This window comes from Aythya ferina (assembly GCF_964211825.1).
Source record: "Aythya ferina genome assembly, chromosome: 5".
NCBI classification, from domain to species: Eukaryota; Metazoa; Chordata; class Aves; order Anseriformes; family Anatidae; genus Aythya; species Aythya ferina.
The window spans coordinates 21076839-21090190 of NC_140301.1; the positions used below are offsets into that span (position 1 = coordinate 21076839).

The 13352-nt window shown below is 36.8% G+C and overlaps 1 protein-coding gene across 10 annotated transcripts in view; it reads right to left on the reverse strand.

The window, feature by feature from the left end:
• AKAP6 (A-kinase anchoring protein 6) overlaps positions 1 to 13352 on the reverse strand; it is a 279284-nt gene that overhangs the window by 141592 nt on the left and 124340 nt on the right. For all 10 annotated transcript variants that reach the window (XM_084521164.1, XM_084521165.1, XM_084521168.1 and 7 more), the window contains one exon: positions 615 to 711. In XM_084521164.1, coding sequence (XP_084377290.1) covers positions 615 to 711 — 97 coding nt within the window. The remainder of the gene's footprint in view (positions 1 to 614; positions 712 to 13352) is intronic.

Sequence of the window (13352 nt, forward strand, 5' to 3'; positions counted from 1 at the left end):
ATTAAAACCCTATTATCATACAAGTCACGCAAACATCTAAAAATATAGGTGGTGGTAGGGATAGAGAAAGGAAAATAAGTATATCACTCCCCCTCTCCTCGATTTAAGGCCTCTGCAGAAAAAGAGGAGCCTAACCAAAGGAAAAAGGCATTTTTAATTTTAATCTATTCCTCATAAATATATTACAATCAAGTAAGAATTAGTTTAAGTGGCAAAATAAAGCTTTACCAATGCAATTACCCATGCAGGGTATGTAAAAATATATATGTATGTATTTGAAATCCTAATTCATTATCTTAATGTTATTTCCATAGCACCTACATCAAAGAACGTGTCAGTGTGAAGTTTTCAATGATGTGATTTCAATTGAAACTCAGCTGAGCAGCAAGACCAAAATAAAATGAACAGACTATTTGCAGGCAGTATTTCATTTTATAAGTATCACTGCATTGTATGCAGTATATGAAACATTTATAAATCTTGAAGGTCAATCTGATAATGTAAATATTAATAATACATAAGGAAGTGAATATATGCAGTAATTTACAGCAATGCTTCTTCATTCTTTAATAGTCTGGAGACATAAAGACTTGCAATATTTCAGAAGGATTTACCTGATTTGTGAGATACAATAAGCTCAAGAAGTTGACGTCCTTCTTCTACCACTGCTTCTTTTAAAGCACAGTGGCTATCTACATTCAACTTAAAACTCTGAAAAAGAAAAAGAAAAAAAAAAAAAAGGAAAAAAGAAAAAAAAAAACAGCATCAGACACTGGGGAGGCAGTTATCAGAAAACACACGTACAAAATTACTTGCTGTTTTTTATCAAGAACCACATCCCTATTTACCCAATAGCCAAACTAATTTGTGATACTAAAAACTATTGATATTTTGGATCTGGGCTCAAAATGTTTCCATTAGATCAGCAAAGTGCATCTGTGTTGAAACAGCTGACAAATCTAGAAATTCATTAGGTTTTATGAAAAGTCACAACCCGTAGGCTATATCTGGAGTAACAGTGTTCTATAAAATACACTAAATTTATGCCATCACATATGAGCTCTATTTTTTTTCAGATTTCTTTGAAATGTTGGTGATAGCACTATTTATGAAACCATAAAAAAATACAGCATTGAATATATTGGCCTTATGTGCACTCATACAAATCTATTAATATTGTTTCAGAGTTAGTTCTCATATCCGTTTTCAAAGAACAAATCAGACTGCTTTAGATCTCTGCATTCTTAATTTGTAAAGCATGTATTTTTCATCCTTTTTGCACTAACAGTTTTTACTAGTTGTGCAATTCTGTACTTTTTTTTTTTTTTTTTCGACAAATTGCATTGAAAGCTGGTAATAGATAGAGGAACTGGAAACATGATCTACTCTGTGTTATGCCATTTTGCAAACCACTGATAATTTAGTTGGAGAAAATTGTGAATTATTTGGCAGAGCTTCTCACTCATATTTGCATGTAAGAAATAGAAACAAAATATAATAAAGAAAGGAGTTCTTGCTGTATTTAACTGTAAATCATGTGCAACCCTGAACACACACATGGAACCCTTGTTCTCTTTGAAATGCCTACAGAATGAATGAGAACAATATTTGACTCCTTGGAAGAAAAGAGTTTTGCTCTCTCATGGGAATGAATTAACTGGCAGAGATTAAAGGCTATTTTGCAAGTGCACATTTGTAGCTTCTGGTTTTTATAAAGCTTATTTATACTTCTCCAAATGCTACCAACCATTCTAATACTGAAGTATCAGACACCACAAAATACTAAAAGTCCTCCTTTCTTAGGGAACTGACCATTTCCTTTCTTTTCTAGCTCCCATAATCATTCTGGTTGGCATAAGAGAAAATAATATTGCCAGAATAAAATTATGTTCTTTTACTGTGTTACGGTTGGAAAAAAAGCATGTTGCTCAAGCAAACTGTTAACAGCCTTTCAGGCAGCAGTCTAGTTGACAGTAACAAAATGTCTTTGAGAATTCTCCCCTCAAACAAAGTAGCAAATGGGAATTTTGCTACCCTCAGCATTTCGTCTAGCCCAGTTTACAATGTATGGGCACCTGAAAATAATGTTCTGTACCAGGTGTTGAACAACTGGGTCAGCCAGAAAGTGAAAAATGATCCCTACATTTTGACTGGCCTGTACTTAAATCTAGAGTTTTGTGAACCCAAATCTAGAAGTTCTTTTTCCTTCATAAGAGCCTGTCTGAACGAGCACTGACAATATTTAATTTACTGTTTACTTAAAACAGGCTTGTACTGAATAGTTTGTAATCACGCACTTCACAGGAAATGCACTATGTGTGTGCCTCACACAGCAAAAGAGAACCTAAAGGACCTGAGAGTAGGTTGTGTAATTTCATATAATTGAAGTTGAGTATAGATGCAGCTGGATGTGGCAGTGTCTCAAGATGATGTGGATGTGTTTGATAGGAAAATTGGAAAAGATGAGGTATTCTTTTTCATTAGGAAAAAAAAAAAAAGAGATTTGCTGTCCTAGAAAAGATTTGTATAACATAACGCACCAGATACTACAATACAGCTTGATTTTCAGGTGCACCTATTAACCAGTAATAATGTTAACTGAAAAAGTAAAATATGATGAATAAAGATGGGGCTAAACTTTTGAGTTTTGACTAGCAATATTCTACTTGTGCAAAATTCTGATTTTATGGCTAAATTATGCATGGCACAAATACAGTGAACATACATGAAATTTAACAGAAATAAACTCTTATCAGCACATACACATCAAAAGGAGGGAACCATTCATGTAAGTATAAATACAAACAGAGGCAAAGGAAAGTGTCAGTTGATGCATGAAGTGTGAGTTTGGGGTTTACAATTATATGCATATATATAATTTCTTATGAGTGGTGATTTCATAGCAAAAAGGAAAAAATGGACAAGGATCACCAGAAAGAATAACCTTCAATCAGTGCATCAGTGCTCATGGTTCCTCATACCTGAATGGCAGAAAATGTGACACACAAAAGATGCAGACTTGAAGAAGTAACAAGCATTACATGTATATGTAATGGAGAGATGCAAATTCACACAGCTAAAAACAAAATCAGACCAAATGTTTGAAAGGGAGGAGGACCATTCAAACGAAGAGGTCCTCTCCCATCCTGGGTATTTCCCACTGTTTACTTAGGGTATTTGGAAAATTGTAACTCTAACAGCGTGTGACCCAGGTACTCTGTTCCCCTCCTCTGATCTTCCCTGATAATGAACAGAGCCCTTGCATCTGAAGAGAGGAAAGGAGAAGAGGGAAGTCAATTAATCAAAGCCATTTTTCCAGACACATTTGCAGCTATGGAGCAGTTTAAATATCACACATGAGCACATATACATTATGGAAAATGCATGGGCATTGGCCTGACAGCGGCTTTTTAAACAACACATTAATGTCATCCCTAGCAGTACAGTGTATATAACACAGTTTACAAGCTGCAACAAGCAAAATCTCCTTATGAAGTTCTCTGTGGTTACTTCATACAGTCACCATGCACTTACATATAAATATCAACTCTTTTTATTTAGCAAGAAAGGAAAAGGGAGGCAAGAATCATGCAACTTTATTGAAGCTACAAAACTGTAAATAAAGACTCCAAAAGTGAAAAGTACTAAGCCCCAGTTGACAACATGGGGCAAAGGAGCCCACCACTAACAAAATGCGTCCTGATTTTTAGGAAACTAATTTATCTGTTGGATGACAGTTCTCCAGAAACAACATGGGAGGGGAAAAAAAAATGCAGATCTGAGCTATACTGGGTTCTGAACACATTGTGACTTCTTTTTTATTTGGTTTCTCCAATGCTACATGAAATGCAGCTGTTCTCAAAAAGAGTGCCTTTCCAACAAATCCACATCTCTCCCTAACAGTTTATTTGTCCGTACAACTGTGGACAAGAAAAAAATATTTGAAAAAATATTTATTCAAGTTCCCCTGAGGATTTATTTTCTGCCTGAACATACTTAAATTTGGAAAAGCTCTGTCGTATACGTATCCTACAATATGTGCATACTGGGCTCTGATAAGCAATCTCTCTCTGCTCAACCCTCTGTTCTTAACAAATCCCTGTAATTTGGTAAAACACAGCCTGGGTCTTGACCTATTCGTATCTTCAGTAAGGACAGTCAACCATTAAATATTCTTGTTCCCAGAGGTGTACAGACTTTGTTCAAACATGTGCTTTTTTAATTCATGATGTGTCCAACTAAGTATTTCTTCTGTAATGTGTGTCTCTGAAAGACACGTAAGCAACTAGGTATCATGTGAAGCTACAACACAGACATAGAGATTAGTTTAAGTGACACAGCAGTTTACACCTATAGCCAGATCAAGATACTGTACTAAGTGAAATATTTCAATTTGCCAAGTCAATCATAATACTAACATGTGTGGTCTACGGGGGTACCGCTTAAGTTCTTGAGGTTCATTTTTATATGTTTAAATACATTTGAGAAAAACATCACTAAGGCAGTCTTTTTTAGAGCAATGATACAGACAGTTAGAATGATCTTGATTTTCAAGAATTTGAAATTGAAAGCTTAATTTAGAATTTCCTAACAGTCATCTGTATTTTTTTGAGAAAACCACAATAGTACTAAGATGCGGATTTATGTATTTAAATACAGTTGAACAAATATTTTGGGTAAGAATGTAGCTATTTTTTTAATTTTAAAATACAAATTCTAACATAGTAAGACCTTGCAGCAATGGCTATACAATGCAAACCAACGTATCAACACTCCCTTTGGAGAATGAACTAACATACCCACACGCATAATCCCTGTAACTGACTTTTACAGATATTTGTCACCGGTTATTGGAAAAATGGTTTGGGCACAACACCCTTCTACAGACATCTGAGATATTTCATTAGTATTACACGACTTCTAATAACATTTGAGCTGTGAACTGAGAAGTAAACCTGAGCTGTTCTGTCCAATGCATACAGTTCGAAGCTATATAAATACAACATAACTTCAGGGAAACAGAAGAACTATTTAGCTACCAGCACGTTAAAATGCTCATTATGGAATAATTATGGCATCCCCTGCAATGATTTTACCTTTGACTCACTGATAACGTTTTCTCCAACTTTCACTTGTCCTCAATGTACTTTTTGCCTGGGAGACCCAAGCACATTTATAGAGAGAAAGTGGTGGGACTTCAATGGAAAGCAAGCAAAATGTCTTTAAAGGTGGAAATGGCAGAAGATCATGAGAAATGAGTAACACTGACTAAATGAAGATCAAGAGGAAGGGACACTATTATCCATTTACATGAACGTAAATTGTGTGGAGCCAAGAGCTGCACTCAGTGATCCTTGGGGGTCCCTTCCAACTTGGGATATTCTATGATTCTCTGATTCTACTCTGAACAGCAAGCAGAAAGAATACTTTTAGCATAGTAAAGTGTAAGAGGGCATAGTAGATGGGACTAATGGAATTAAATTAAGAGAGAGAAAATTTAAGATAAATACAAGGGAAATTTCCCTTGAAAGCCAGATCTATTAGATTGTGTTATAATCTCCTAAGGGAAACAGTGAAAGCCCTGATCCCTGGAGACCTTTAAATCTTGACTGGATAGAAATGGAGGAGTGAGGACTGCAATGTAGCGGGCTGACATTACAGCAGCCTAGCTCTTTCACATCCCATAGAATTTGTGACTGGCCAGATACTGAACACAAAGGGGCAGGCTCTACCCTCAGTAGTCCAGCAGTAACTTGCACTTTTGTGCAACCACCCTTTCCTCTTTGCCACAGCCTCTGCCATTCCAGTATTAGATGGCCAGTATTTTGCCCCTTCGTTACCTCTTAAACATGAATAAGATATTTTTCCTCAACATTAAATACCTTAAGACCTCCAACTGTTGTTTCTCATTTCTCCTTGAATTTCTAGGTCAGAGGTTGGACTCGATGATCTTGAGGTCTCTTCCAACATAGAAATTCTGTGATTCTGTGTGATTCTCACCTCTTAGGTGACTTAGCCAAGGTTTGAATGCACAGTTTTAGATGTGGAGACAAAGGACAGTTATCTCAACTCTCCAAGAAACCTATTTTGCAGATTTAGTTTAGAAATCATAGTAGCTATTTTTGCAGATATTCCCTATTTTAAGCTCATGCTATTTTATTATTATTTTATTATTATCTTCATCGATGATCTGGACGAGGGCATCGAGTGCACCCTCAGTAAGTTTGCAGATGACACCAAGTTAGGTGCGTGTGTCGATCTGCTTGAGGGTAGGAAAGCTCTGCAGGAGGATCTGGATAGGCTGCACCGATGGGCTGAGGTCAACTGCATGAAGTTCAACAACGCCAAGTGCCGGGTCCTGCACCTGGGGCGCAATAACCCCAAGCAGAGCTACAGGCTGGGAGAGGAATGGTTGGAGAGCTGCCAGGCAGAGAAGGACCTGGGAGTGATGGTGGATAGTCAGCTGAATATGAGCCAGCAGTGTGCTCACGTGGCCAAGAAGGCCAACGGCATCCTGGCTTGTATCAGAAACAGTGTGACCAGCAGGGCTAGGGAGGTGATTGTCCCCCTGTACTTGGCTCTGGTGAGGCCGCACCTCGAGTACTGTGTTCAGTTTTGGGCCCCTCGCTACAAGAAGGACATCGAGGTGCTTGAGCAGGTGCAGAGAAGGGCGACGAAGCTGGTGAGGGGCCCGGAAAACAAGTCCTTCGAGGAGCAGCTGAGGGAGCTGGGCTTGTTCAGCCTGGAGAAGAGGAGGCTCAGGGGCGACCTTATCGCTCTCTATAGGTACCTCAAGGGAGGCTGTAGCGAGGTTGGGGTTGGTCTGTTCTCCCACGTGCCTGGTGACAGGACGAGGGGGAATGGACTTAAGTTGAGCCAGGGGAGTTTTAGGTTAGATGTTAGGAAGAACTTCTTTACTGAAAGGGTTGTGAGGCATTGGAACAGGCTGCCCAGGGAAGTGGTGGAGTCACCATCCCTGGAAGTCTTCAAAAGAGGTTTAGATGTGGAGCTTAGGGATATGGTTTAGTGGGGACTGCTAGCGTTAGGTCAGAGGTTGGACTCGATGATCTTGAGGTCTCTTCCAACCTAGAAATTCTGTGATTCTGTGATTCTGTGATATTTTTTCTGCTGCCAGCTCTAATCTTTGTGAGTTTCACAACACAAATTTCTCTTTGAAACTATCTCTTTACACATTACACATTATTAAAAAAAAAAAAAAAAAAAAAAAAACCACAAAAAACATTAACTTGAGGCTCCCTAAATCAAGTCATAGTTTGTTTATTATCAACAAACAAGGGATGGAAGCACAGGCAGGGAAGACCATGGACAAAAGGACTATGCAAAGAATAACTGCTAAATTACCATAAGCATGGTGAACTGCACATCCAGTCCACCATGGATAACTGCTGGTCTTCTAGAGATATTCAGGAAATAACCTGCAAAAGTCACAGTCTTCTGACTTCCTTTTCTATCATGATGACATGTGACTGCTGGTCTTATATGTTTCTAAGCACAACTTTCCCACCTGGCGACCTACCAACCCTGGAAAACTATCTGACCAAAATACGTCTATATTATGTTGTCCTACCACATGCAGAAAAAAAAATCCAAACCTGAGAAGAGTTTTCTGACCCAAAGATAAATGTATTGGGCATAGCAGCCTTTGCAAATGTGGAGTTACTAAGGGGAAACAAATATCCCCGTATTATTTAAAAATAAATTTCCACTTACAGAATGAAAAGCACACATTGGAACTAAGAAACACTGTGTAGTTTTAGAACAATCCTTGAAGGATTTTAGTTCTATTAAAATTTCAGGGGAATTTACAGCAGATATAATTTGCTTTTTATATATCTGCTGATGTAAGGTTTTATACATTTTAAAGATTGACCTAAAATGCCTCCAGGATAAAATATATCTAATAAGCTATGTAACATCACAAATTATTAATCCAAAACATCTGTAAAATTAAGAAATGAAAAATAAATTCATAGGAGAACCAAAGAGAAAAGAATGCCAATCACAACCTCCATTCATGCTCTGAAGTTTCTATATTTCTATTGAAAGCTTTGGCATTGCAAATACCAAAACACAGACAACAACTGTATTATTTCCAGTACTTAAAGTATGAACAATACTATGCCTTTGAGTAACACAGCACAGAACCCACAGGAGCAGACCATAGCTCTTGGCAAGTAGGTGAAAACAAATATACTTTAAATGTTGCTTGGAGTGTGCTTGTTTGTCCTTTGAGATCCTGGCTTTATATTCTTTTAATGATTTCCAATCTCAGAAAAAATCTAAAATAAATTGAATTCTATTTTCAAAAACAATTTACAGACTACATCTACACTGATGATACCAGCATACTAAAATTACAAGTAACAGCACACATTTTAATAGACAGAAATTACAACTAACAGAGTTCCTATATAATCATTATGCAGTTTATTAATAAAATAAACATTACTTTCAAATTAAAGTGTTTTTTTTTTTTCCTAAAGGTGTTTCAAAAGTTGTTACATTGATGAATTAATTTTAAAGACCATTATCAAGTTGTCATTCCAAGACTGATTATTCGACAATTGCTATAAAGCTTTGAAGTCAGAACTTCGATGAAATACTTTTTCAGTCATCAAGTTAGTTTAAACTACTGTATAAGGGTGGTTTTATTTCATTATATTATTATAGGCTCTGAATGCAAACAATTTCTTCTGCAGTCCATGAACACAATGGACCCCCTGGAATCTAACTTTCATAGCTCAAGCTTTCAGAACCTATGTTTTAGGATACCTTAATAACCAAGAGTTTCACAGTTTTAGGTGGTGAGTCTTGATGGGGGAAGTATTTGAAAGACTAGCAAATCAAGCCACCCTGCCTGGGCCAGCTTCACCTACAATTGCAAATGAATGTAATAATTTCCCAAAGTCTGAACAAGCTGGGTTTTCACGTGCTCTATGAATGTGTTTGGACTTGTTTTCTAACAAAGGTACATCAGGCATTTAACACACACTCTGAGGAACAAAACACCCTCTACATTCTTTTACGCAAAAGAACAGTTTCAAGGATCTGATCATTGCCTCTTCCAAAGCAAACATTCTTACCTTAATAGCATCCTTGATAGTAGTGAAAATAAAATGCTAAGTTTTTCAAACATCAAGCATCACGAATTAAAAAGAAAAAAAGTCCAGACATAGGTTAAACTTGTTCATAGTATATATTTCTATATATGGATCAAAAGAATTCAAAATCATCACAGGTGATAGAGTTTAAATTTTTGACATTATAATTTCCCCTTCTCCTTCAGTAGAAGAATTTACTTTATGATGACATCCTAATATGCTTCTTTGTCCCTGGTTTAATGTCTCCTTTGTCCAGAAACAGTTGTAGATCCATATCTGGGCCAGGTTGTCAGCTTGAGCAGTTATTTTTCTCAACCACCATGCAGAAGTGGACAAAGTCAGGCAGTGTTACAAGTTTTACTCTCAGAGGGTCCAAGCTCTCAGAACTAGAAAAGCTGGGATGGTCTCCTGTGGAGTACATCCTCTGACCCACAAATACGTAATTCAGATAGATACATAAACAAGAACACCAATATTTTAATTTTAAAATCCACTCCTCTCAAATAGGTCACATTTTGTGCTCTGTATGTGCAATTTATAACACAACCAATGTGTTTTCCCTTCCTATGCACAACTATGTACATTTTGGTTGGTAATAAAGAGAAGCAAAGGAGTCCTGGGGAGGTTTGAAGCAAACAACAAAACAAGTAGATGCATTTTTATTTTTATTTTTTAATCCACACCTGTACAGAATACCTACACAAGGTTAGGTAACCACGAATTTGGACATCAGGTTTAGGAAAGTGGCACTCTTAACAGTATTCAAGCCATTCAGTCTCTGAGAAAATTATTGAGGAATTTTTGCTTATGCTACTGGTTTGCACAAAGCAGTGCAAAAATGAAACTCCTGAATGGCACTGTGCGGCAAGAGCTGGTAGCAATGGCATGGGAGAACAACAAATGGACAGTCCCCTCCTTCATGAGAAATATACATAGTAATAACAGAACTCCATCATAATAGGCCTCCTATTTCTGTGGTGCTGGGAGGATAAACAACACCCACTTCTCCTTACAAAGAATAAACATGTGTCAGTTCTTCACTGCATTACCTTACAGGAAATAGTTTTAGATCAAGTGCAGCATTTCTGTATTGGTCAGCACAACCATGAGTAGCAGAACATATACCTGGATTTTCTTAGTGTATTTTTTCTCTCTTAGTAAGTCACGAAAAAAGTCACAGGAAACTGTAGTTCAAAAGAACAATCCAAATTGTTTTTAGAAATCTATATTTTTTCCCACTGTCAGCACCCATACGCACTCTGGCTCCAGACTGTACCACAGGTACAATGGAGTGCATTAAATGACAGCAACACTGTTCTGAAGTTCTTAGGCACTTTAACTCAAAAACCAGAAAGACTTACACAGATGTTATTTGGTTTCCAGATTTTGTAAGCTGAATACTACAACTGAAAATATACATGTATTCCCTTTGTTTAAGGTTGATTTCTGACTTCCTATTAATTCCATTTATTTGGTTATGCTATTTGAAAACTGCTGGTTTTAGTTTCTATCTCTGAACAGTACATTCTGCAGACTGCTTCCTATATAAAATGACAAATATTCAGGAACTAATGCATACGCAAAATACCTTTCATGATAACAGTACAAAATTCAGAAACTGAAATTAACAATAGTTTAAACTGATTTAAAGCAAGAGATTAGTCCAGTCATGGTGCTCAGAGTCTTTATCACAATCATCCTGCAGATATCATTGTGTGTTTTGAGGAAAAAATCTAAATTGGCTGCAATGAACATTGGAAGAAAATGCCCATCCAGCAAAAGCATAGTACATAACTTAGTCATTTCAGAACCTTTAATGCCTTCAATAAAATCACTGTTACCACACTACCACAAAGACAGCCAGTAGATTAGCCCAAGGCATGTGTATTTTACCTTACTTTCAATGAGAACAGGTACTTAATACTTCTATAAACTGACATTTTTCAGAAAATGTTATTTTCCAGGGAGATAAGAATGATTTTTTTTTCAGACATAGCAGACTTGTTACAAACAGATGATCAGTTATCATAAGGAATCACAGAAGCATCATTACATTACCAACACAATTTCTTAAGGGTGAAAATACAACCTATTTTCTGTATGAACATGTTTGCCATTTACAGCTGAGTGCTGTTTAGTGCTGAGCCATGATGTGGCCAGAAACATTTCTATTGGACGCAGGAAATTTTTTATTCCATTTTCCTTTAGATAGTACAACTCTCAAAACTCCCATATCTTAAGAAGAATTTTTTTTTATTATTATTTTTTTTTAAAGAATGGCCATCTAAACTTTTTGAAATGAAAACTATGCTCCAACTTGAAGATCATCTGTTTTGGCACATCTCATCCTAGATGTAGCTTACCCTTCATTTTGTAGAAAAACTCACGCTCATCAAACTTTATGGTTACTCATTGTGGGAAATTCCACGGAGTTTAACTTGTAACTGCAGTAAGAATGAAATTCCAGTTTGGCCTATGGTTAATAATAATAACTGTGGTGTATCTGGGTATCAGGGCTGTGCCTGTGTGCACTTAGCTGTTAATTCCCTGGGTGGCCCAGGAACTCCCCAACTTGTGTCTGCACAGATGAGATAATGGGCAGACTGGGGACAACTGACCACCTTGAGAAGCGTCAACTGCCAGAGTGCCTCACCACATTCACAACAAAATGCTTCACTCATTATTTCAGGAGCTCTCCGGGTGGGACCTTCACACAGTTCCAGGGAATCCTGCAGGCAGCTCTTGCTGGTTATTGGCCATGGCCAATAGATAATCACTACATGTACATGTATGCTTCGGAGCACTGATTAACATCCGGGGTGGACAATCTTGCCAGGCCATATACAAGAATTAACTAGAATTAATTAATTCTAGAATTAATTAATTAATTAACTAGGACATGAGTCTGGGGAGGCCTAGCAATTTAAGCTGAAGCTGTCATTACAAGGACACTTGTAACAGAAACTTGCATTGCCATCCTGTTCAAGAGATTTGGCTTGTCATGTGAGCATCACCTTATGCAAAGATTCCAGTAAATTAGTGTTGTAGGGGGGTGGTTTTTGTTTTCAATAAACATGCTGTCTTGAAGTGTCTACATCACACCATTTCTCAAAGTGGCAAAGATGTAGAAAAGCAAGGCTGAGAGAGGAGAAAATTTTAGATTTAAACCTTTACCAATCACTTACATTGGGATCCTAAAATGACAATCAAGAATTTTATACAGCAGAAAGTTTGTAGAACATTCACATCTTTGTCCTTGTCTCCTCTGCCAAACTTTTCCCAGCCAATGACAAGAAAAGGAACAAGAACATTTTTCTGGTTTCCTTTTCCCATATTTCCTTTTCTTAGATTTTGACAGCATAGATTTTATTCATGAATGCAAAATATTCTCTCTTTATGGCACTAATTTTGTTATTGTAACGAACATACTTCCAACAAAACAATATCACAGGTGGTGAAATTGATAATTTCTGCCAAGGGCTAAGGCCTTGTCTCTACTAATAAAAATAAAAATACTAATCTACACTGAGTTTTCACTCTTTCTACAACCAGAAAATCTGCACCAGTGACGAATAATAGTTATGAGATTCACTACTGCAGATGCGATTTTTAGAAAAGAACCAACATACTTCCTTTCTTTTTCAGGGTAGTTTGCTTTGGGTGTCTGTACTATGAACTCATGAGACTGAAACCTAAATTTATTTATTTGTTAATTTAATATTAAGCTCCTTTTAGTTCACCAAATCTCAGTTTAGGGTGACTACCTGTATAACTGGCAAAAGAAGAAAATTAGTATAAGTATCCTCCCAAAAACCTTGATCAGTGTTGTCTTTCAATGCTCAGTCTAGGGAAATTTTAACATTGAGCTTAATGTGAATTGAAGTTCATATACTTCTGTTTAAACACAGATTAGGATTTCTGTCAGACAAATGCCACTGAAAAGTTGACAATCTAATTAATACAAATAACTCTATCTTCCCACTATAAAAATGCTCTATTTTAATAATTCAATTCTGCTGTGTAGAAACGAATGATAGCATATGTTTCCTGAAATTCAAAAGGAGAAGTCACAGTTACTGTTTTTCAGGCTTTGCAATGATTTTTCACTGACTGTACGTGCCATAAAAATAATTATATCATCAAATTGAAATCGGCTGTTCTTTAGACATTTTAGTTCTTCACAGAAATAAAGAAAAAAAACACACCCCTAAGATCCACCTTGTTTCATAA